General features: G+C 34.5%; 1 protein-coding gene across 6 annotated transcripts in view; it reads right to left on the bottom strand.

Annotated features, from left to right (window-relative positions):
* COL11A1 (collagen type XI alpha 1 chain) overlaps window positions 1-26,506 on the bottom strand; it is a 201,109-nt gene that overhangs the window by 150,701 nt on the left and 23,902 nt on the right. For all 6 annotated transcript variants that reach the window (XM_033093033.1, XM_033093031.1, XM_033093032.1 and 3 more), the window contains exons 3-4: window positions 21,951-22,164; window positions 19,070-19,232 (exon numbers count right to left, since the gene is read on the bottom strand). In XM_033093033.1, coding sequence (XP_032948924.1) covers window positions 19,070-19,232; window positions 21,951-22,164 — 377 coding nt within the window. The remainder of the gene's footprint in view (window positions 1-19,069; window positions 19,233-21,950; window positions 22,165-26,506) is intronic.

Here is a 26,506-nt window from a genome sequence, read left to right on the forward strand (position 1 = left end):
CACACACACACACACACACTCAGAATGGATCAAAAAAACAAGTCCCAAAGAGACTGTCACAGTGAATCAAAAAATAAGGCCCAAGTATATATTGTATACAAGAAATCTACTTTATAAATAAAGACACATATAGATTAAAAGTAAGGGAATGGAGGAATTCTGGTCAAGATGGTGCAGCAGATAAAATGCTGTGCTTAGCTTCACTCATGACCACATCAAAATTACAACTAACCTACAAAACAACCATCATTGAGAATCACCTGAAATCTTGCTGAACTGAGGACATGCAGACGAAGCCACCTTGAGACTGGTAGGAGGGGCAGAGAAAAGGAACAGGCTGGTCACACACTTGCATGTGACCATTAAAAACCGAGAGGGATATTTTGGATGCAGGGGTCTCCCCCAGAGGAACAAGGGTCCCAGCCCATACTCAGTCCAGGGTTCCAGTGCTGGAAAGAGAAGTCCCTGTAATTCCTGGTTGTGAAAACCAGCAGAGATTGTGAATGAGTAAAACGGAGAGCAACCAGAGTCCTAGGCACTCCTGTTAAAGGGACTGCACATGGACTTACTCACCTATGGAATCATTGGCTCTGTGCTCCAGCACTGGGGTAGCAGCTGGAGAGGTAACAGGGATATATGGTGGAAAAATGAGTTGTATGGCTTCAGGAGAGAGGCTGGAGGGGAAGCTTTCTCCTTGATGGAGGAGAGGCCATTGTTTCTTTTGTTGAACCATCCCTCTTCCCAGCATGCAGATACAGGCAGCCGCCATATCTGAATCACAATCAAGCTGGCTAACACCATTTGTTGGCCACACCCTGGTGATTTGAGACCCTGCCCCACCCAACTTTCAGGCACACCCAAGCTGCTTCCAGTGGCTTTTTAATGCAAACTTCCAGCCATAGCTCTGCTGCAGACTTTTCTAGGGTCTCTCAAAGGTTTGCAGAACCCAGACAAGCAATGTCTGGCTTGAGTATGCACTGTACCTCTGGCTGAGCAGCCCTAACACCTGCACTAGCAGGTGGCTTGGCCTCTCAAGGCACTTTCAAGCACAGCACGGGCAGTGGGCATCTTCAGATTACTTTGTGGCCCTTGCTGGGTGACCCCAGGTTGGACACAGGACTACACCTGTACTTGATCTTCTGCAGGTCCCATACCAGAAGGCCCTGGGGATGGTGCCCCTAGTGGCCAGCTTCAAAACAAGTTGCAGCATCACCCAGCTGCCTCCGAGGAAAACACACCCAAGGGGTGGATTGGGCAGGCATTAGAGCCCATGCTGAGGCAGATCCTACATCATAATTACTCCACTCTAGTCACAGCCAGTCCTTAAAATCAATCAGCCCAAGGGTCAATCCCTTCGACTGATGTGCAAATAGCAACCACAGCTCAACTACAAGAGGAGGGCACACAAAACCCACACAACAGACACACCTGGATTTTCACAGTACAAGTGACCACGAAGACTCACCATGGAGCCCCGCAGCACACCTACTACATTAAGCCACTCTACTAAGACTGGGAGACATAGCAACCCTTCCTATAACACAGAAACAAATACAGGGAGGCAGCCTAAATGGGGAGACAAAGAAACATGCCCCAAATAAAAGCTCCAGAAAAAGAACTAAACAAAATGGTGACAAGCTATGCACCAGATGCATAGTTCCAAACACTGGTTATAAGGACGCTCACTGATCTCAGGGAGAATTTCAACAAAGAGATAGGAAACATAGCAATGGAGATAGAAAACATAAAAAAGAACCAGTCAGAAATAAAGAATACAATAACAGAAATAAAGAATACATTCCAGGGAATCAACAGTAGATTAGATGAAGCAGAGGATCAAACCAGTGATTTAGAAGATGAGGTAGCAGAAAACACCCAATCAGAACAGCAAAAAGAAAAACAAAATCCACAAAAATGAGGAGAATTTAAGGGGCCTGTGGGAACAGAGCCCCAAAAAGCAGTTTCCAGGCTCTCGGCCTCACATAGAAAGGTGCTGGCTCAGGTAGTAAATGGCCGTCGACTGTGATCAAATGGCCATCAGCTGTGGCTAGTTGGCCGTCAGCTGTAACCAGTGAGCCATTGGGCACTAATATAACTGCCGTGGCTAGGCTAGCAGAAAAAGGGGGAGCTAGCAAGAAGATGGTGGCTGAGTCTGCAAGCGGCACAGTGAGGGCTGAGAATTGTGTTGCTCCTGGTTCCTGTGTCTCCAACCCAGCCGCCAGTGAGTATAGTGGTATGACTCCCCTACCTATGGCTCCGTGGGTGTTCCTTTTTGGCCTCACCATGTCCTGCGTTCTTATGTGGGGAGCGGGACCAGAGACCCTGCAGGCCGTCCCGCAGAACACATGGCGAAGTCGGCAGGATCCCCTTCACGACAGGGCCTCTGGGACAACATCCAGCACACCAACATTAGCATAACCAGAGGAAGAAGATAGAGAGCAGGGAATTGAAAACCTATTTGAAGAAATAATGACAGAAAACTTCCCTAACCTGGCATAGGAAATAGATATACAAGCCCAGGGAAGCACAGAGAGTCCTAAACAAGATGAACCCAAAGAGGCCCACACCAGGAACATCATAATTAAAATACGAAAGGTTAAAGACAATGAGAGAATCTTAAAAGCATCAAGAGAAAGGCAGTTAGTTATTTACAAGGGAGCTCTCATTAAACTATCAGCTGATTTCTCAACAGAAACTTTGCAGGCCAGAAGGGATTGGTGGGAAATTTTCAAAGTGATGAAAGCAAGGACCTACAGCCAAGATCACTCTACCCAGCAAAGTTATCATTTAGAATCAAAGGACAGATAAAGAGCTTCCCAGATAACAAAAAACTAACGTAGTTCATTAGCATCAAACCTATATTAGAAGGAATTCTAAAGGGACTTCTTTAAGATGAAAAAAAAAAAATATATATATATATATATATATATATATATATATGAATAATAAAATGGCAATAACTGCATACCTCTCAACAATTACATTCAATATAAATGGATTAAATGTTCCAATCAAAAGATAAAGTGGGGCTGAATGGATAAGAAAACAAGATCCTTACATATGCTGACTATAAGAAACTCACTTCAGATTGAAAGACACACACAGAATGAAAGTAAAGGGATGGAAAATAATATTTCATGAAAATGGAAACAAACAAATAAAAATCTTGGGTAGCTATACTTACACCAGACAAAATAGACTTTAAAACAAAGACAAGAGACAAAAAAGTACCTAGTAATCCTACTTCTGGGCATTTATCCAAAGAAACCCAAAATGCTACTTCAAGGGGACATGCTCATCCAAATGTTCATTGCAGCATTATTTACAAAAGCCAAGATATGAAGGCAACCTTGGTGTCCCTGAATGGATGAATGGATAAAGAAGAGATGGTACATATATAGAATAGAATATTACTCATCCATAAAAAAGAATGAAACCTTGTCATCTGCGACAACCGAGATGGACCTAGAGGGTATTGTGCTGAGTGAAGTAATTCAGACAGTGAAAGACAAATGTCATATGATTTCACTTATAAGTGGAATCTAAAAAATAAAGAAACAAACAAAACAGTAACAAATTCACAGATACAGAGAACATTTTGATGTTTGCCAGATGGGAGCGGGTTGGGGTTGAAAAGGGAGAAGGGATTAAGAAGTACAAATTGGTAGTTACAAAACAGTCATGGAGATATAAAGTATAGGGAATATAATCAATAATATGGTAATAACTACATACAGTGCCAGGTGGGTACTAGTCAGGGGGATCACTTCCTAAATTATATAAATGTTTAACCACTATGCTATACACCTGAAACTAATATAAAATAATATTGAATGTCAACCATAATTGAAAAATTTTTAAAAAGGAGGAAAAGGTAAAGAAAAATAAAGATTCAAAGTTCCAGGTATAAAACAAATAAGTTTTGGAGATGTAATGTACAGTATAGGAAATATAGTCAATGATATTGTGGTAGCGTGGTACAGTGTCAGATGGTTGCTGGATTTATCATGATGATCACTTCTTTTGCATAGGGAATATAATCAATAACATGGTAATAACTTGGCATAGTGCCAGGTGGGTACTGTTGAATAACTGAGGTACACATGAAACTAATACAACGTTGTATGTTAGCTATATTTTAATACAGATCTTTTTAAAAAGCGCAAGGATGGAGAAAGATATACCATGCTATCACTAAACAAAAGAAAGCAAGAGTAGACACATTAATTTTAGACAAGAGTAGACTTCAGAGCACATAAAGTTACTCAGGATAAACGTAGATATTACATAGTGATAAGAGAGTAAATTGACCAAGAAGAAATAGCAACCCTTAATGCATATGTGCCTAACAATGGAATATCAAAACATATGAGGCAAAAACTGAAACAAGCCCAAGAAGAAATAGGTTAATTCAATATTTTTGTTGGAGATTTTAACAATCTTCTGCAAGAAATGGACAGATCAAACTGCAGAAAATTAGTAAGTACATAGTTGAACTTAACAACACTGTCAATCAACTGGATATAAATGACTTCTACAGACTACGTCATCCAACGACAGAACATTACACATTCTTCTCAAGCTCACATTGTACATTTACCAAGATAGACCACATTCTGGGCCAAAAATACACCTTAACAAGTTTAACAGAATAGAATCATACATTATGTGCTTGTAGAACACAGAGAAATTGAACTAAAAATCAATAACAGGAACATATCTGGAAAGTTCCAAAATACTTGGAGAATAAACAGCATACTTCTAAAAAAACACATGAGTCAAAGGTAATATCTCAAAGAAAATTTAAAGTATTTTGAAATGAAAATTAAAACACAACTTATAAAAACGTGTGGTCTAGAGAACATTATGTTAAGTGAAATAAGTCAGACAGAGAAAGATAAGTACCATATGATCTCACTTATTTGCGGATTTTAAAGAAAAGAATAAGTGAATGAACTAATCAGAAACAGTTTGGGAGACAATGAGGAAAAACTGAGGGTTGCTAGATGGGCGGGAGGGGTGGGGGGTGGGGGGGAGGGTGAGGGGATTGGAGGGCAGTCGGTGACCACAGGATGGCCACGGGGTTTGAAAATTAATCTGGGGAACGTAATTTGGTGGTTACCAGAGCGTAAGGGGGTTGGGGGGTGGGGGATGAGGGTGAGGGGGATCAAATGTATGGTGATGGAAGGGGAGCTGACTCTGGGTGGTGAACACACAGTGTGATTTATGGATGATGTGATACAGAATTGCACAACTGAAATCTATGTAATTCTACTAACAATTGTCACCCCAATAAATTAAAAATAAATTAAAAAAAAAAAAACAAACGTGTGGGATGTAGCAAAAGAGGTTATTTAAAGAAATTTTTAATATGCATTGAATACACATGTTAGAAAAGAAGAAAAATAAAAAATCAATCATGGAAGCTTCTACCTTAGGAAACTAGAAAAAGAAGAATAAATTAAATCCAAAGTAAGCTGAGGAAAAGAAATATAAAAATTAGAGCAGAAACTACTGAAATTGAAAACAGGAAATATAATACAGAAAATCAACACAATCAAAAGCTGGTCCTTTGAAAACATCAACAAAATAAATAAGCCTCTAGATAGGTTAACTAAGAAAAAAAAGAGAAAAAACAAATTAGTAATATCATAAGTGAAAGAGGGAACTATCACTACAGAATCCATGTACATTAAAATGATAATACAGGAATATTATGAACAACTCTATGCTCACAAATTTGATAAACTAGATTAAGTGAACCAATTAGTTGAAAAATACAATTTGCAAAAACTTAACAATACATAATCTGAATAGGCCTATGTCTATTAAAGAAATTGAATCAATAATCAATAACTTGCCAAAACAGAAAGCACCAGGCCCACAATGTTTCAGTGATGAATTCTATCTACCAGACATTTATGGAAGATTTATACAAATTTTTTACATTCTCTTTCAGAAGATAGAAACAAAGGGACTACTTCCCAAGTTATTCAATGAGATCAGTTTTTCCTAATAACAAAACCAGACAGAGACATTACAAGAAAAGCAAACTATAGACCAATATCTCTCATGAACACATATACAAAAATCCTCAGCAAAATATTAGCAAATTGAGCCCCACAATGTATAAAAAGAATTATACACCATGACCAAGTGGAATTTATGCCAGGTATGCAAGGCTGGTTCAACATTTGAAAATCAAATAATATAATCTATCACACCAACAAGCTAAAAAAGAAAAACCACATCATAATAACAATAGAAGCCAAAAAACATCTGACAAAAATCCCACATCTATTCATGATTAAAAATAAAAAAATTCTCAGCAAAAAGGGAATAGAGGAAAACTTCCTCAGCTTGATAAAAAAACATCTATAAAAAAATCCAACCTAACATCATACTTATTGATGAGACGAGACTTGATGTTTTCCCACTATGATCAGGAACAAGGCAAGGATGTCCTTTCATTAGTGCTTTTCAACATTGTACTAGGAGTCCTAGCTAATTCAGTAAGACAAAAAATAAAAATAAATGATGAAGATATGGAAGGAAGAAATAAAATTGTCATTGTTCACAGATGACATGATTGTCCATGTAGCAAATCTGTTAGACAAAAACAAACAAACAAAAAATCTCCTGGACCTAATCAGTGATTATAACAAGGTTTCAGGTTACAAGGTTAATATACAAAAGCCAATTTCTTCTCTATATGTCAGCAATGAACAAGTAAATTAGAAATGAAAAACGATACCATTTGCATTAGCACTTGAAAAATAAAATAGTTTAAATCTAATAAGATATGTACAAGATCAACATGAAGAACACTACAAAACTTTGATGAAAAATATCAAAGAAGAACTAAATAATTAAGACATATTCCATGTTCCTGGATAGGAAGACTCAATATTATCAATATGGTAGTTATTCCAACTTAATGTATAGATTCAATGCTCCCAGTCAAAATCCCAGGAAATTATTTTATGGACATTATAAAACTGATTTCATAGTTTAAAATAAGAGGCAAAAGACATAGAATAGCCAAATCAATATTGGATGCATAGAACAAAGTCAGAGGACTGATACTATCCAACTCCATGACTTATGATAAAGTTACAGTAATTAAGACATTGTGGTACTGGTGAAAGAAAAGACAAATAGATCAATGTCACAGTATAGGGAGCCCATAAGTAGACCCATGTAAGTACAGTCAACTGATCTTTAACAAAGGAGCAAAGGCAATACAATGAAGCAAAGACAGTTTTGTGTGTGTGTTTTTTTTTTTTTTTTTAACAAATGGTACTGGAAAAACTGGACACCCACATGCAAAAAAAAAAAAAGAAAAGAAAAGAAAGAAAATCTAAACACAAACCTGACAACCTACACAAAAATTAACACAAAATGTATTAGTGATATAAGCTTAACATTCAAAACTACAAAACTTTTAGAAAATAACACAGGAGAAAACCTATATGATCTTAGGTATGGCATGACTCTTTATATACAACATCAAAGGCATCATGCATAAAAGATACAATTGATAAGCTGGACTTCATTTAAAAAAAACACACAAAAAAAATCAAGAACAAAAACAAAAAACTTCTGCTCTGTGAAAGACAATTTCAAGAGAATGAGAAGACAAGCCAGATTGGGAAAAACTATTTGCAACAGACATCTCTGATTGAAGACTGTTATGCAAAATATATAAAAAGAACACTTTTAAAACTCAACAATAATAGAACAAACTATCTGATAAATGGGTAAAAGACTTTAAGCGACACCTCACCAAAGAAGATATACAGAAGGCAAGTAAGTATTTGGAAAGATGTTCAACATGTCATTAGGAAAATACAAACTAAAACAATAATGATATACTACCACACACCTATTAGAATGGGCAACATCCAAATGATGTCAAAAATGTTGGTAAACAGGAACTCTCATTTATTGCAGTTGGGAATGCAAAATAGCACGGCCCCTTTGGAAGACAGTTTGGCAGCTTCTTACAAAAGGAAACATACTTTCACCATGTGATCCAGCAATCATGCTTCTTGTTATCTACTCAAAGAATTTCAAAACTTATGTCACACAAAAACCTGCACACAGATATTTATAGCAGCTTTATTCACAGTTATCAAAATGTGGAAGCAACCAAGATGTTCTTCAGTACATTAATAGATCAATTAACTGTGTTACATCCAGACAATGGAATATTATTCATCACTAAAATGAAATGAGCTATCAAGCCATGAAGGACATGGAGGCAACAAATTCATAATACTGAAAGAAGTCAATAATGAAAGAAGTCAATCTGGAAAGAATACAAAGTGCATGATTCCAACTATATCATATCTTGGAAAAGCCAAAACTATGGAGACAATAAGAAGTTTAGTGGTTACCAGAGTTTAGGGGTGAGGGAGGGATGAATAGCTGGAACACAGAGGATTTTTAGAGCATGAAACTATTTCATAAGACACAACAGTGGTGAATACATGTAATTACACATTTGCCAAAACCCATAGAATGTATAACGCCAAAGTGAACCCTAATGTAAACTATGGAATGTGGCTGATAATGACACGTCAAACTAGTTTTATCCATTGCAGTAAATGTACCACTATGGTGGGGATGTTGATAGTGTGGGAGGCTGTGTGTGTGTGTGTGTGTGTGTGTGTGTGTGTGTACACGCATGCACACGCAAGAGTATACGAAAACTATACTTTCTGCTCAATTTTGCTGTGAACCGAAAAACAGCTCTAAAAAAGGAACTGTATTAATAATTTTAAAAAGACAATAAACAGGATTTCAGGTCAAGATAGCGGAGTGGGTAAATGCTGTGTTTGCATCCTCTCACAACCACAAAATTACTATGAAACTACAGAACAATCATCATTGAGAATCACTTGAAGTCAAGAAGAACAGAAGTCCTGTAACTAAGGACATACAGAAGAAGTCACAATAAGACCGGTAGTTGGATGCAGACAGGAAATGGGCTGGTCACACACCCATATTAAAAATTGGGAGGAATATCTCTGTTGCAGAGGTCCCCCCTGAGAAGTGAGAGGTCCCAGCCCCACACTAGGCTCCCCAGCTCAGGATTCCAGTGCCAGGGAGAGAAGTCCCCCTGTGAAACGTCTGGCTGTGAAAACAGATGGAGATTGTGGTGGAGTGAGACGGAGGGCAGTTACAGAACCAGGTGTTCCTCCTAAAGGACTGGTGCACAGATTTACTTGCTGATGGACTCACTTGCTCTGAGCTCCAGCACAGGAGCAGAAGCTCGAAAAGTGCTAGGGACATACAGGGAGGAAATGAGTTGTCTGGCTTCAAGGTGAGAGCTGGAAGGGCAGCTTTCTACCAGACAGAAGTAAAGGTAGAAGCCATTGTTTCTTTGTTGAGCCCTTCCCCTGCCACCGTGCAAAGAGAAGGCTGCCATATCTGTGTCTCCATCAACCTGGGTGACACCATTTGCTCTACCCTGGGGATTCCCTGAGATCCCCACCTAGCCCTGCCAACTTGTGGGCCCCCCCAAGCTGCTTCCACCAGCTTTTCCATACAAATGGCCTGTCTTGGCTCATGTTGCAAACTTCCCTAAAATTTTTAAGGGACAAACCCAAAAAAAGCAGCACATAGCCTCAGCACGCTGCATACCTCTTGCTAAGCAACCAAACTCCAGTACTAGCAGCAGCCAGCTTCAGTCTGTGGCTTGGCTTCTTGAGGCAACTCCAAGCCCAGCACAGGTGGAAGACATTTAAAGATTGCTTTGTGGCTCATACCTGCTGGCCATAGGCAGGGCAAAGGCAATGGTATAATTTGGCCTGTGGCAGGGCCGCTCAAAGGAAGCACATCCAAGGCTTGTTTTGAATCTCATTGGAGAAGCACCAGGTCAACTTTACAGGTGACACACCCAAAGGGCAGACAGGCAAAGCTCAAGAGCCCCGCTAAAGCAAATCCTGCTCTGAAAAATTGGCGCATGGACAACAGCTCCTCCACTATAGTCACAACCCGTCCTCACAACCTATCAACTTGAGGGTCAATCCCTCCCACTGATGTGCAAACAGCACCCATGGCTAAACTACAACAGACGGGCACACACAGCCTACACAAGCAACACGCCTGGAGCACCCAGCTCTGGTGACTAAGAAGACTGTGCCACTGCACCCCACAGCACACCTACTACATAAGGTCACTCAAGTAAGACCAGGAGACATAGCAGCCCTATTTAATACATAAAAATAAATACAGGGAGGCAGCCAAAATGGGGAGACAAAGAAATATATGCAGTGTGCTCAAACAATATGGTGAATGTTTAAATTAAAAAAAAAAAATCATTACAGTAAAAGACACATTGCCAGTAATGCCCCTCAAAATACTACCCTTTGCTTTGAACACACATATCCCATCATTCTTGCCACTTTTTGCAACAGTTCTGGAAGTTCTCTTTCATGAGTGTCTTTATTTGCAGTGTTGTGGCTGCATTGATATCCTGTATCGATTCAAAACATTTATCTTTCATGGTCATTTTGACTTTGCGGAAAAGCCAGAAGTTGCATGGTGCCAGATCCAGTGAATAGGGTAGATGAGGACACATGGTAATAATGTTTTTATTTGACAGAAATTGCCATACCAGAAGCAATGTGTGACATGGAGCCTTTTGTTGTGACCACAAAATACGGTGAATGCTGATGCAAAGTGCCAGCCAATGGAAATCAGGGATCCTCAATACAGGAAGTGGTGTATCAAACCTTAGTAACAGTGTGTGACAAGTTTCAACTTGCTCAGCGCAGTCAGTTGGGTGTGAGCTATGGTTGAGAGAAGGTGTGTTTTAAAGTGTGCCATAAATCATCCTCAACATGACAACATTCCATGTCACACACCACTTCTGGTATACAGCAGTTTCTGTCAAAAAAAAACATTATGGTGTCCTCATCTACCTTATTCACTGGATCTGATACCATGTGACTTCTGGCTCTTCCCCAAAATCAAAATAATTCAGGACATCGAGGCAGCCACAACAGCATAACTAGACACTCACGAAAGACGACTTCCAGAACTGCTTCAGAAATTGACAAAAATGATGGGATAAGTGTGTTCGAAGAGAGTGAGAGTATTTTGATGGGGGCTAATGACAACATGTCTTTTACAGTAATTTTTTTATTTATTTAAACATGCACTGTATTGTTTGATCACATCTCATATGTACTCCGATGTTCATTGCAGCATTTTTTATGACAGTATTTTATCTTTTCTTATGGCAGAGTAGTATTCCATTGTGTATATATACCACATCTTCTTTATCCAATCTTCTATTGAAGGACACTGTGGTTGTTTCCATAAGACAACATGGATGGATCTTGAGATTATTATGCTAAGCAAAATAAGTCAGAAAAAAAAAAAACATATGACTTCATTCATATGTGGGATGTAAAGTTGAAAGCTACAAGGGAACAACACAAACAAATAAAGAAACAAAAACTCATAAACACAGACAACAGTTTTACTAGTTACCAGAGCATGGGGGGAAGGGGAGGTGGTAGAAGAGGGTAAAGGTATCAAATGTATGATGATGGAAGCAGAACTGACTCTGGGTGGTGAGCACACAATGTGATACATAGATTATGTATTTTAGAGTTGTATACTTGAAACCTATGTAATATTACTAATCATTGTCACTCCAAGAAATGTAATTTAAAAAAATAAAATATTCTAAAAAAAAAAAAAAAGCAAAAAGAATCCAAAAGAATTGAGAACAGTTTAACAGGCCTCTGGGACAATATCAAGCATACTAATGTTCACATCAGAGGAATACCAGAAAAGAAGAAAAAGAGGAAGGAATTGAAAACCTATTTGAAGAAATTATGATGAAAAACTTTCCTAACTTGGGAAAGGAAATAGTCATACAAGCTCAGCAAGTGCAGAGAGTCCCAGACAAGGTGAATCCAATGAGGCTCATACCAAGACATATCATAATTAAAATGCCAAAGATTAAAGATAAAGAGAGAATCTGAAAAGCATCAAGAGAAAAGTAGTTTCTCTGCCAAAGGGAGCTCCTATAAGGCTGTCAGCTAATTTCTCAACAGAAGTTTTGCAGGCTAGAAAGGATTGGCATGAAATATTCAAAATGATGAAAAGCAAGGACCATCATTTCTCTATTCTGTAATGCTATCATTTAAAATTGAAGGAGACATAAGAAGTTTTCCCAGACAAAAAGCTAAAGGTGTTCATAACCACCAAACCAGTATTAAAAGGAATGTTAAGGGGACTTCTTTAAGGAGAAAAAGAAAATAGATAAAAAAGATGAATAATAAAAAGGCAATAACTACAATATTGTAAATTTATTACATGTTCCAAACAAAAGACATAGGGTAGCTGAATGAATAAGAAAATAAAACCCTTACATATGCTGCCTACAAGTGACTTACTTCAGATTGAAAAACACACTCAGACTGAAAGTAAAGGGATGGAAAAATATATTTCATAAAAATGGAAATTAAAAAAAAAAGTTGTGGTAGCCATACTTATACCGGACAAAATAGACTTTAAAACAAGAGGCAAAGAAGTACCCAGTATTCCCATTTCTGAGTATTTATCCGAAGAATCCCAAAATGCTATCTTGAAGGGAACATGCGCATACATATATTCATTGCAGCATTATTTACAATAGCCAAGATATGGAAGCGACATTGGGAGTCCATTGATGGATGAATGGATAAAGAAAGGTAGTACACACTTGCACATATAAGGGAATATTACTCAGCCATAAAAAGGAATGAAATCTTGCCATCTGCAACAACATAGATGGACCTAGAGGGTATTGTGCTGAGTGGAGTCAGACAGAGAAAGACAAATGTCCTATAATTGCACTTATAAGTAGAATCTAAAGAACAAAATAAACAAACAAATGAAACAGAAACAAACTCATAGACACAGAGGACATTTTGATGGTTGCCAGGTGGGAGAGGGGTTGGAAAGATGGGTGAAAAAAGTGAAGGAACTAAGAAGTACGAATTGGTAACTACACAATAATAATGGGGATGAAGGTATAGCATAAGATATATAGTCAATTAGTCAATAACATTGTAACAACAATGTATGGAGTCAGATGGGTACTAGATTTATTGGAGTGATCACTTCATAAGTTATACAAAGTCTAATAACTATGGTATACACCTGAAACTAATATAATATTGTATGTCAAGAAAAAAATGACTAATAAAAGACAATAAACATGCCATCCCTGAGATTTTTGACATAGTAGTCATGGCAATTTAAAAGGAAAGCCTTTTAAATAAAGCATGTCAAATGAACTGAATAGCTTTACATAAAAACAATCACCACTGACCTGTACCTCACCCCATACATTAATATTAACTGAAAATAAGGCAAAACCTACATGTGAAATCTAAAACTACAACATTTCTGATAGCTGGCAAAAATCTTTGTGATCTTGGTATAGGTAATGGTTCCTCAGAACACAAAAAGTATGAAACATAAAAACAAAATTCTTAAATAAAACTTTATCAAAATGAAAAGTACCCACACTTTGACACTATTAAGAAAGGGAAAAAAAGCCACATTCTGGAAAATTTATTTGCATATATGTATGAAAGTGTATGAAGACTATATAAAGAACTCTTAAAATGCCTAAATCAGAATACATCAGCCATATTTTTTTTTTACATGAGGCAAAAGACATGTCACACACACACAAAAAAAAGATGCATAAATGGCCAATAAGCACCTGGGAAAATGCTTGATATCATCAGTCATGAGGGAAATGCAAGTCAAACCACAATAAAACACTAGTGTACAACTACTTAGAATGGGTACAATTTAAAAGGACTGTTCATATCAAGGGTTGGCAAGGATGCAAAACAACGAACTCTCGTTCATTTCTGAATGGAGGGTAAAATGATTAATGACAATTTGGAAAACAGTTGGACAGTTTTTGTTGTTGTTGTTGTTGTTTTAAAGTTAAACATGCACCTACCAAAAGACCTAGGCATTTTACTTCTAGGTATTTAACTAAGACAAACAAAAATAATTGCCCAAAGAAAATTTATCCATGAGTGTTCACAGCAGCTTTATATGCAGTAGCCGAAATCTGCAAACAATCCAAAGTGCTCTAAGAAAATGAAGGGATGAACAAATTGTGGTTTATTCATAAGTTAGAATACTACTTAGCAATTAAAACAAAAAGCCAAATAATGATACATATGAAAACAGGGATAAATCTCAAAATCATTATGCTGAATGAAAAAAGTCAAGGTATAAGGAGTACATTCAGTATGATTCCATTTATAAAAATTCTAGAAATGATAAATAGGCGATAGTGATAAAAAGCAAATTAGTGATTACCTGGCGTTAGGGTAAAAAAGAGACGGGTTGTAAAAGGGTAGGAAGTAACTTTTGGGTGTGATGGTGTTCATTTTTTTGATTATCATGATGGTTTTGGAGGTCTATATACCTATATGTCACAATTTTTCAAATAGTACAATTTGAATATTTGTAGCTTCAATTATGACTCAGTAAATAGAAAAAGATATCTCAAGGGCTATAAACTAAATGCATTTAAACTGGGAAAGGTAGATAAATGGGGAAGCTATCTCTATCCTAGTATGCTGTTCTATACTACATCTATTAACATAAAAAAAAAGCATGTGCATTGGAAAATATATGCACTAAAAAGCTACACAGACATCACAAAGCAGTAATCAATTTCTTAACGGAATATTTGAGATGGTTATTATTACTTTAAGGTAAGTTTTCAGGTTTTGTAGAACTACTGAAATAGTTTATCTTTTATACTGTATAATTCATTGATTTCTAAAAAAAAAATGAATGTAAAAGTCTTTCCTGTTTCCTGAGAAGTTTGAAAAAATGAAAAATTTCATCAACAAGCTTTTCAACTCAGAAGCCCTTTGCCATCATACTCCCCTCATTTCTTTAAAAGAAAGAATCGGTCCAAAGATAGATCATTATTAAAAATATAAAAGACTTGTAATAAACTGTTTCTTCAAAAAGAAAACACATTGAAATAGCAATACTTTGAAAATTTGAGTTATAATGGCTACAACTTGATATTTAAAAATAAATATCTTGTTTGAAGACTCTAAAAGTAATTATATTGATAATGAATACAGGCATATGGTTCCTCTAATTTAGTTTTTCTTCACATCTTTGAATGTATTATCAACCTAAAATAAACTAAGATTGTTGATTAGGGTTAGTTGGATATTTTGTGTCTGCAGAAATGTATATTCATCCACTCAGACCAAGGTCCACTCACTAAAATGATAACCAGGTTCTACCTCTGTCTAGAGAGAGCAACTTTAGCTACAGTTCCTTGTGAACAAGCATTAGTCTAGGAAAGAAGTACTTTACTTACAAGACAGGGACAACTTAGGACTTTTAAATGATATATGGGTCACTGTTGCTCACTCATATAAAAAATGTATAACAATATTCGAAATATCATAGTTGTAAGATGATAAAAAACAGAAGTTATAACAATGATTAAGAAAACTACATATCAATGCACATATTAACATATACCATATAACCATATATATGGAGATATATATTTGATACTGGAGATATATACATATTTAGATACATAGATATATAGGGATACAAATAGATATTTAGAGATATAAGTGTATATATATATATGTATATATATATGTGTATATATATATATATATATATATATATATATATATATATCCAGTATTTTAAGCACTTTGCAAACATAAACTCATTTGTAAAATAAATACTTACAGGGAAAGTTACATTACTATTCCTCTTTGAAGAATGCGAAATTAAAACTTACATAAAGTAATTACACAGAGAAACATGATTAAGTTAGATTCTGAAATTCAAAATCAGATTTTTCTCTTTCCAGAATCAATTCTTATAGTCACTCTGCTATACTGAAAATATATAATCAGAATCATGGTTCTATATATTCATTTTTGCATTTTCATATAAACTAATTTGTCATACTTTAAAAACCATTTTCAGTTTTACTCTTATCTGTTCAATGTTGAATTCTTAAAAGTCTTCAGATTGCAAATCAAATAGGTCCATATTTAGCATTATTTGCCATAATAGTTCCATTCCATAAATGTAGAGTAGTTTATAGACAAAATTATATACACTAAACAAATTTTCATCTAAATTGGAATGACAACTATTTTCAAGGAAGTGACATTTCCCATTTTCAGACTAATGAATCACTGGTGTTTTTATATCTCCTTCATCATTACAACTGTTTATCAAATACTAAAACGATGCATACATAGTACCATTCTTATCTACTGTCATTTTTAGTTTAATTTCTACTCATTCAGCTGCAAAGAATCAAAAATTAAATAGGTACCATAGCGTAAAACAAAGTGAAAGAAAAAATATTTGACTAAATTTTCAGAGAAAGATATAAGATCATATTCAGATAAAATGAACTAATTTCACAAAAGGAGTCAGAAGTGTTTATTCTGATTTAAAAATCTGTATGTTTGAATAATTTATTTTCTTCATATTCTTTATTCAAGTGGGAAACTAAATTAATTTTAAAATTTGACATGCCCATACAATAATACAATTTAGGAAATGAGACCTAAATTTTATATGTGATGACTGTTTGGATTTGTGAATTAGATAAATACAAAATTTCATCCAATTCAAAGATTCTTGTTCCAAAGCCTTCTCAATATTTTATTAAATAAAAATAAATAGTTTTCCTAATTTTTGGTCAAAGGTAGTACAAGATAAACTTGTTAATGAAAGTGCTGCATTAATTTACTTGTTCAAAAAGTAATTAAATTTCGTATTAAATAAATGCCTTATTTAAAGATCCATAAGGTTTCACAAAACTGCAAGATGCAAAGCAGCTTAATAAATTTATTTTTGTTACTCACTGTCATACTCACTAAAGGTTTCATTAAGGAGTTTTTAAATGATTATTTTTCTTAATGATTTAACAGTTTTTTCCAAATAAACGTGCAGTTACTCCAAGATTTAGAATGTAGTATATGGTATTAGAAAGTTAAGAATTAATCAAAGAAAATAATAATAATCTTTGCTTCCAGTACCTCTGTCTGGTAATTTAGTAGACGCCTCTTGGCCAGAGGTGTTTTGGTTAGCAATAGTTGAAAACACATGGAAATATTTTAGGAAAATTATTTTTACATATTCTAGGAGTTGACACTGTAATCAGCCTATGAAACACAGAGGTTTTTATTACATATTTTTTAATATGCAACATCAGGTTCAATTATTTGTTTTAAAAAATGAACTTACCGTAATAGTCTGAAATTACACTTCAAAAAATTTACTGGACCCCAGTGAGAAGGAGAGTAGTGTTTGGGAAAGAAGGGGGAGTATACTTCGGAGGGGAAGTGGAATGAAAAAAAACTTAAACGATATTGTCCTAGAAGTAAGTTCAGGTAAAAATAAAAGTGTTGATGCTATGAAACTGTATGAAAAACATATCTAATCAATATGTACATATATCCAATATCTTTCAGAGCCTGTACGTTTTAAGAATTCATTGTTCCTTCATTCATACTAATTAATGTATTCATAGTTTTTCCTTTTCTTATTTCCTCTTTATATATTCTAATTATTTATGATGAATAAATTCTACTCTTAATTTCCAGTGTTTAACTTCCACAGGCTCTGTCACTATATATAGCAATAGATTAATTACGAAACGAAACCATCCACTGATATAGTTCTTCCATATTACTCCTTTATGCTCCTGGAAAATAAGGTTGCACGTGTTACAAAAATAAATTTAGCCTGTGAAACTGATGTTTATAAATAATTTAAATTTAAAATAAAACTTTGCAAGACTAGAAATTAACTTGTTTAAAATATTGATCATCTAATAAATAAATATTTACTATCCTTTGTGTGCAATCAATGAATGATACTGGAAGATTTGAGAGTATATTATTATATACTGCCTGAATGAGTTTATGATTACTAGGTATGATATAATATGCTAAAATACTTTGTTTAGAGTCAAAAGCTTGGGTAAACATTAGTGGAAAACATCAAAAGCAAATAGAATCCCAAACAAATAATCTAAAAATGTCACAAATGTAAATTATTATTAAAATTATGCCATAGGTTATGTGTATAAGTACAGGAATGCAATATTCTACTGACACTCTTAATTTACATTTTCTTTTTATGAAAATAATACTATCTGTGTGTATGTATGGATATATATGTGTGTGTACATATATGGGATATATATGCATAGTATATTCACACATCAACAAAATATAGTAAATCTTCCATGTAAAACTTGTCTATTAATCTGTAATATCATATACAACTTTACTTTGTTACACTTTGAAAAATAAATTACTCAGAAATTGCACCAAAAAATATCATCAGAGTAATAAATAATGTCTCAGCAGTGCATCCCTTTATGAGGTCAGGACCCAGGTCTGTTGTTCTGTTGATAATTAACTAAATGAAAATTAAAGCATGAGTTACCAGGTCCAATGATGGAAGGATTAAAAGAAAGAATGTGATTATGATAATTTGGGAATTAAAATTGGAAGAAAGCTTTTTACTATGACTTGATTCAATCTATTAAAAACAAGTGATTTTTAAAACTTAAAATTCATCTTTGCAATATGATCTCCATTTTACCTTGGAAACATTCACAAAGAAAAGAGAAAGACAGGCTATCTGACTTGTACATTTCTCTAAATTAATCTCCCAGAGAAGGAAGTGAAGAAAATGTTCTTTTCTCTAAAGAAAATAATACAAACTACTAAGAGTAAAGTCATTTGCCCTTCCCAGGAGAATAGCATGCCTGTGTTCAAATCAACCAATCTCTGTAAACGTTTCCCAGGCGTTACAGTCACCATTGTCTACTCATTCTCTTACTGAACAATAGAAAACATCACTGCTACACCCACAGGGAAAGAAAGTAGGTCATCCTTTAGAGTTCTAAACTTTGCTTTTAGCATATATTGATTGTTACTGTTACTAACTCAGTTCATCTGATTTAACAGTGTTCAGCTTCAAATAAAGTTTGATATGTTTTTACCTCAAAAACTTCTTCATCCAAAATCCTTGTTCCAAAAACCGTGATTCCGTTGGTGTCAACAACTGCTCTCTCACTTCTATCAAGTGGTTTTGTGGTCTTTTTCTTACAATCAACAATCATTGTCACAGTTTTCTTCTCTACGCTGATTGCTACCCGATGCCACCTGAAAAAGCCAAGTAATTCTTTTGTAAGTTTCAAACACATTGTTGCCAAACCATTACTCACGTTAAAATAGAATGTATTTTAAATTGTGAAAGTGAGCTGAAATTGTATAAAATGTAGGCTCATTTATTAGTCAGTTGACAGGTGACTGCTGTTTACCCAGAACAGTGCTAGGTACTCAAAAGGACACAAGTCCTGTAAGATGCTCAGCAGGATTGGCTGTCTATGCTGATAAGGAAGTGCCCATCTTTTGCTTCACTTTGTGTTGTTGCAACAAAAGCTTAATCTCACCATGTCCTGATGAGGGTATTTGTTAGAGATTAGGGGTGGGATATGGGGTAAGCAATAGTTTCTATGTACGTAAATGCTTTCTTCCTAAGTGAAATTCCACTTTTAAAAAAATTCTGCTCTAGAGATCCCCTGAGATTGACTATAAAAGGGTATGTCTACTAATTGAATGACTGCTCCATCTGGAGCAACTGAACGTTCTAATTGTAAAACACAATGTGCTTCTCTGTCTTTATTCACATTTACTTCAAGTGCTTTCGTTTTATTTTTCCACTTTAATTTCAAGACAGTTATAGATCACTACTGTGGGCAGGATCCAAGACTGAGACACAATATCTCTCCTTCTTTCCAGGGTTGGCAGGAAGTGGGAACACTGAAAGAAACCATAGTCGACGCATGTGTGGAGTGAGAGTCTCAATTCACTCTGAAGCTACTGCTCCTGCTAATTCAGGGCAGTGATGACAGGCTTAAGGGGGAGATATGGCCAGCCTTTTGGAAACATACATACCCTAATCATACTGTAACATGGCTGGTTTTATTAAGAGTATCTAGTGCTAACATAAATACTAAGTGAAGCTCACTTGGATTTTGCAAGCCACTCTGATTTATATATTTTTTTTCCAAATGAAAAGTACTAGATTAATATTCCAGATTTGTCTAGGACTAGATCCATAAAATAAAGTACCCAAAGAGTTTCAGGAGCTTTCCTAAAATGTCTGTTTCATGTGACTTGGCATGACTACTGATGAGGACCAAGTATATTTCCATATACACTTAATCTTTGGTCTTTCCACAGCACATTCAACTAGCATAGGCATCTGCTTGGTTTGAACTGAGCAAAGATTTATATTAGGAACCACTTAATACTGTGAGGGTAAAATTTACACATATCTCTGCCAAGAAGCCTGTGTCTTAACTTAAGCCATTCTCATTATTGTAGGTATGAGCTTTTCATTAACAGAAAATAAAAATGATTTCAATTGTTAAAAGCTCATTAGGACTCTAAAATTGCTATTTTTGTTGAATTAATTTAAACTCTGCTAATAATGTGTTAAAACTATGCTATAATATATAATATTCACAATACTAAGTTAACACTTAGTTTTGGAGTTATTCATAGTTATTCTCTTTCTCTCATACTATATGTTTTACGTTATCATCAGAAAATCCTATCAGTTCTTATATTCAAAATACAGGTAGAATCCAATGTCTCTTAACTTAGTCCAAGCTGCCATCTCTCTCACCTGGACCCTGAGAAAAAGTTTTCTCCATATCCCTGACAAAGGTACACTGAGTGTGGATTTTGTTTTGTTTTGTTTTTTTTTAAATCTGCACTGCTATTTCCTTCTTATGTCTATAACCAAATGTCATATCTTGGATAAATATATTTTGAGAACTCTAAATTCAGCAATTAAATGACAAGTAAATTTAATAAGTATTTATTTGTGTTTAGCTGCTCCCTAAATGAAAGACAGTGTTCACAACACAATTCAGAATTCAGCATGATTTTTAGAAGAAAGTAGTGGTTATTGGAGAGTCTGACTACTTGAGTTCAAACACTATCTTGGCCACTTTCTAAAGATGTGAGCTGTGTCTGCTACTTTCCAAACGTATGACTTCAGGCAAGTTACCTAAACTCTCTGTGACTCATTTGCCTTATTTATAAAATGGGTTATTAACATTACTTTCTTCAAAGAGTTGTGAAAAATTAGATGAGATAACTATGTGTCAAGTATCTAGAAAAGTTTATAGCACATACCAAAGTATTATATAAGGCTCCCTTATGCTCATCAATATTAATACGATTGGTAAAAAAAGAAGTGAAATCAGACCATCCTTCTGCTCAAAAAGCCTACAGTGACTTCCCATTTCACTCAGAACTGAACCCAAAGTGCTCACAACCACCTACAATGTGCTACACCATCTGGCCTCCCACTGCTTCTCCATCCCTGTCATGCCCCTCTGCTCCTGCCATTGCTGGCACCCTTGACATTGCTTAGACCAAATCAGCCACACCCAGAATCAGAGGCTTTGCATTTACTTGCCCTCCTCCTGGAATAGTATGCTTTTAATTATCAGCATGACATGTACACCACCTCCTTCACATGCTACCTTCTTAGTGAGGTTTTCCCTCAGCTCACTCCCTAAAATTGCACTCCTCACCACCACTCCCTATCCTCTTCACTGCCCTAGTTTTCTCTCTCACCTATCTCCCACCACCTGATACACTATTTATTAGTATTTTTTATTGTTCATTGTTTGTCTGCCCTGACTGGAAACTATGTAAGTTTAGCAATGGTATTGTTTTGTTCATTTCTATATCACCAGTCCCTAAAAAAATCTGCATCACACTTTGTAAATATTTGTTGAATGATCAAATAAAAGAACTGCTTTCAGCATAGCTGAAATACTGGATTATTGTGTTACTTACTTCCCATCGGCGATGTTAACAGTTCTGAAGAGAGGATAGTCTTCTGGGGCAGGTTTTCCAGTGTGGTCTTCAAACAGGAAAACCGGTGATCTCCCAACTTCAACACCAATTTGCTGAATGCCATGCTCATTATATATAGATAAAAGGAAAGACTGAATTCCTTTTTTGGGTTTTACTGTAAATAATATTGAAAAATCTTCTGGAAAAGTTCCTCCTGAGAAGAGAAGGCCAAAGAGTCAGAAATTCCAAATTTCCAAATTATTCCTGGATCACTGTATTATTTCTGAACTTTCCATGTGGCCTTAATACATCATCTAAGTTCAAATAGTATTGTAATAACAATGCTGATGTAAAAACAAATAGGGAGAAAACTCTATTAAGCTTTCCATGTAGCAATTGTTCAAACTTTAAAGCAACTCACTTAAACCGCAATGATTATGTGGATTTCAAAGTTAGGAAACATGATCACGGTGCCAGTACAATACCAAAGACATATTAAGCATTTTTAAAACACTTAAGTACCATTTTTGGTGTAAGATATGTATTTTCTATCTCCTTCTAGTCTGTGGCCATATATCCTCTCTTTTAAGAGGCATTATAAGGACACAGTTTATGAAGGTATTCATTCTTTTAGTCATCCATTCAAAAGCTAGAGTTTCTGATCAGTTTTTCCTGTAACAATACAATGTTACTAATAAAAAAAAGCGTATGGCATTGTGAATCAAAGCTATTAGATACTTGGTTAATTTGATTGTACATTCAGGAGAGCGGACTGTTTTTTTTGCCCCCTCTAACCATCATATCCCAAATACTCAGCAGGGGGGCAGATGTGCATAAGTGCTTAGTAAGCATTTATTAAATAAATGTTTACTTAAATGAACAGCATAAATATATCTCAGGTAGTTAAATAAAGACTACCTGTATGTTTTTATATAAACACTACATATTAAAGTGTGGTTATGTTTTTCAAAAATAGTTATATACATACATATATATATATATATATACACACGTATATATATATACACATGTATATACGTGTGTGTGTATATATATATCTTATTTGATCCTCTTACTATCCTGAGATATAAGTAAAGCAGGAATTATATTTGAAGGATGTGGTTACTTCAATTAAAATATTGTTCACATGCAAAACTAGGGTTTGTGTAATCAATGATATCTCAGCCAACATCAAGAGCTTCCATATTCGATCAGTTCATTCCAAATTCTATTATACATTATAGTATTAAATAATAAAATTATTGTGAATATGACTGCCATGGATTCAAATTCAAAACACTATAGGACACCATCAATTTCACTTATTAGAATTTATCAAGGTTGGAGGGTGCTTACATGTAAGAATATTATGTTAAGTGAATTCATCAGAATACTATAATCAGATAATATTAAAATCTCCAATGGTTGGGACTGGTTAAATAAATACAAAATATCTATATAGTGAAATTCTATGCAGCACTTAAAATAAGGTAGTGGAAAGATGTTTTATGAAATGGAAATTATTTAAAACGTGGAAATTAAATAAAAGTATGTCATAAAGCAGTCAATCAGTTTACTACTCAGTTCTAATCCATCTATCTATATCTACATTTACATAGATAAATAGATAAATCGATAGATAGACATCTCAAAATTAAAAATATTTATTTAAAATTCTCAATTTTAGTTTTTGAAATAATTTACCAATACAGTTTTGCTACCGTGTTTCCCCGAAAATAAGACCGGGTCTTCTATTAATTTTTGCTCCAAAAGATGCATTAGGGCTTATGTTCAGGGGATGTCATCCTGAAAAATCATGCTAGGGCTTATTTTCCTGTTAGGTCTTATTTTTATGGAAACACGGTATATGGCAAGTAGGTCATAAAAGCTTTGCTATCACAACAAAAAAATAAATATGTGAATATATTTTATATTTTTTAATTTGTCACAGAGACATCCAATTTTATATTTATAAAAATCAATAGAAAAAAATAATCATGTGAATAAAATGGAAAGGTAATAAAATACATCAATTAATAAAACACAATTTGTTTACACAAAAATCTAGGTCACTTATTGAAAAAGCTCCATTGTATATAAACTTTTTCTTTGAACGAGTAGCCCAGAATGTTGAGAATCACAGAAATTCTTTCCCTAAATGTACCTCAATTTTTAAAATATCTCAAACATTGAAAAAAAAAAAGATGCTAAAATATTATGAGCTAGGGAAAACATTTTTTTTTCATTTTTGCCAAAACATTATGAAATAATGTCTACATTTAGGAAAAGAGGAATTTCAGAAAATAATCTATTCATATAAGATTAAATAAATTACAACAAATTTTAATTAATCATCCAATATCTACAGCGCAGCTTTTGAATACTGCCAACTTCTAACTACACTAATGAGTAACATCTTTCAATTATGAAAGTATTTCCCAATTTAAAATTAAGCAATCACATTTTAACTATAATATTTAAGCTATGACACTTAGAAAAAGAAATTTTGTTATCAAAAAAAGCAGAACTTAATGTCAGTCTAACCTAGGCACCCCACTATAATTTCCTCCCTATAAGATGTTAATCAAAGCTGTTCGTAACTGCCTAATGTATCAGAGAGAATTCACTGTATTAGTTCAACAACAGAAATGCAACCACCTAACATGTGAAATTTTATCTAAAATAGCAGTGATCAGTATGTATAACACAGCTTAAATGTGGAATTTTTCAACTTAAAGAATAGATGGTTTGAAATGTATATATACAGCTAAGAATAAAGTATCCTCATTGTTAAATGACTGCTGTTAAAGAAAGAAATGCTACGACTACTTTCGGTGTGTGTATATACATAAATCATATGTATAAAATAATAATCATAATTCACTCTGATTACATCAGATTCAATAGTGGTTCTTATATGGGTTTCTAACATTAATAGATATTGTATACATGAATAAATTACATATATAAAAGGCACTTTGTTATTTGAATTTAATTTTTTAATTTGTGGTCAATATATTCAATGCTGAATATGACTCCCTTTAACTAAAATATTCTTCTGATGTAATTTAGTGGTCAGTAGGATTTTTTAAATGAGGGGGAAAGGTCATTTGCATAGTGGGAAAAGCCCACTTTACTCTAAAAGAGACAAGCACTGTCATCTTCATATCATTTGCTGGTTCTGTGATTATATTTAAATACTTCACATTTCTAATTCCTAATCCATAATTTGGGTTTAAATATTCCCCTTTTCAGATGGTTATGAAGATAAAGATCAAAATAATTTTTTTTCAAAGTATCTGTCCCACAGCAGGTGTTCTAAAAAGGGCACACAGAATTTGCAAATCACAGATTCTATTCAGTTCACATGCACAGAGTTCTCAGACATTTAAATTAAAGGTCTCAAAATGGAACTTTGGAGGACATATACCTTAATTCTACAGAGTATTACAATGACTACCTGATAACCCCCAAGCCCCACACCAATGATGAAGTTTCCAATACTACTGCTTAGTTTATTCATTAGAAAAAAGTTGCTATTGTGTCTTCCTATAATGGAAGAAAGAGCATTCCAAATTACTTTTCAAAGATAATTTTAATTTGTTTTATAAAGAATAATATTCATGAAATAAGTCAGACAGAAAAAGTCAAGAATCATATGATTTCACTGATATGTGGTATATAAAATTGAAAACAATAAAGGAACAAGACAAAGAAAAAAAGAATAAAAAACTCATAGACACAGACAATTGTTTAGTGGTAAACAGAGGGTGGGGGGAGGGAGGTGGCAGATGAGGGTAAAAGGGATCAAATATATGGTGATGGAAGGAGAACTGACTCTGGGTGGTGAACACACAATGTGATATATAGATGATGTGTTACAGAATTGTACACTTGAAACTTATGTAACTTAACTAACAACTGTCACCCCAATAAACTTTCTTTGAAAGAAAAAATAATAATATTCACATATTCACTGTTTGTGTTTTTTAATGAAGCAATATCTTTTATTGGTGAGTGCTATAAAAGCTGAATAGCAAGCTGTATTTTTATTAATTTTTATTAAATTTATTGAGGTGACATTGGTTAGTAAAATTACATAGGTTTCAAGTGTACAATTCTATAATACGTCATCTATATATTGCATTGTGTGCTCACTGCCCAGAGTCATTTTTAACCATAAATATGTCATTGGTAATTTTTATTAATTGCCATTTTGCATTATTTGGCAGGAAGCTCTACCTTATAAAAAGGCAAGCTTATAAAAAATAATTTGCTTGGGGAAAAAGTGAGGTATCTATTATAGGTGTCTCCTCCTATCTGAAATACTCATTATTAGAATCATATGTTTAAGACAAAATTCACAAGGGAAAGAAAAAACTTTGATATAAATGAATTCTGTCAAGTGGCATGGAAGGAGATCCTAGAGGTATGCTTTATATTCTTTTTCCATGAGTAACACAACAGAAATGATCAATTAATCAAATTAACTACCACACTGGAAAGCAGACAAACTCACCCGGAAATGATGAGCCAAAATATAAAAAATTATAAAC

This window comes from Rhinolophus ferrumequinum, chromosome 22, assembly GCF_004115265.2.
Source record: "Rhinolophus ferrumequinum isolate MPI-CBG mRhiFer1 chromosome 22, mRhiFer1_v1.p, whole genome shotgun sequence".
In the NCBI taxonomy this organism is placed as follows: domain Eukaryota; kingdom Metazoa; phylum Chordata; class Mammalia; order Chiroptera; family Rhinolophidae; genus Rhinolophus; species Rhinolophus ferrumequinum.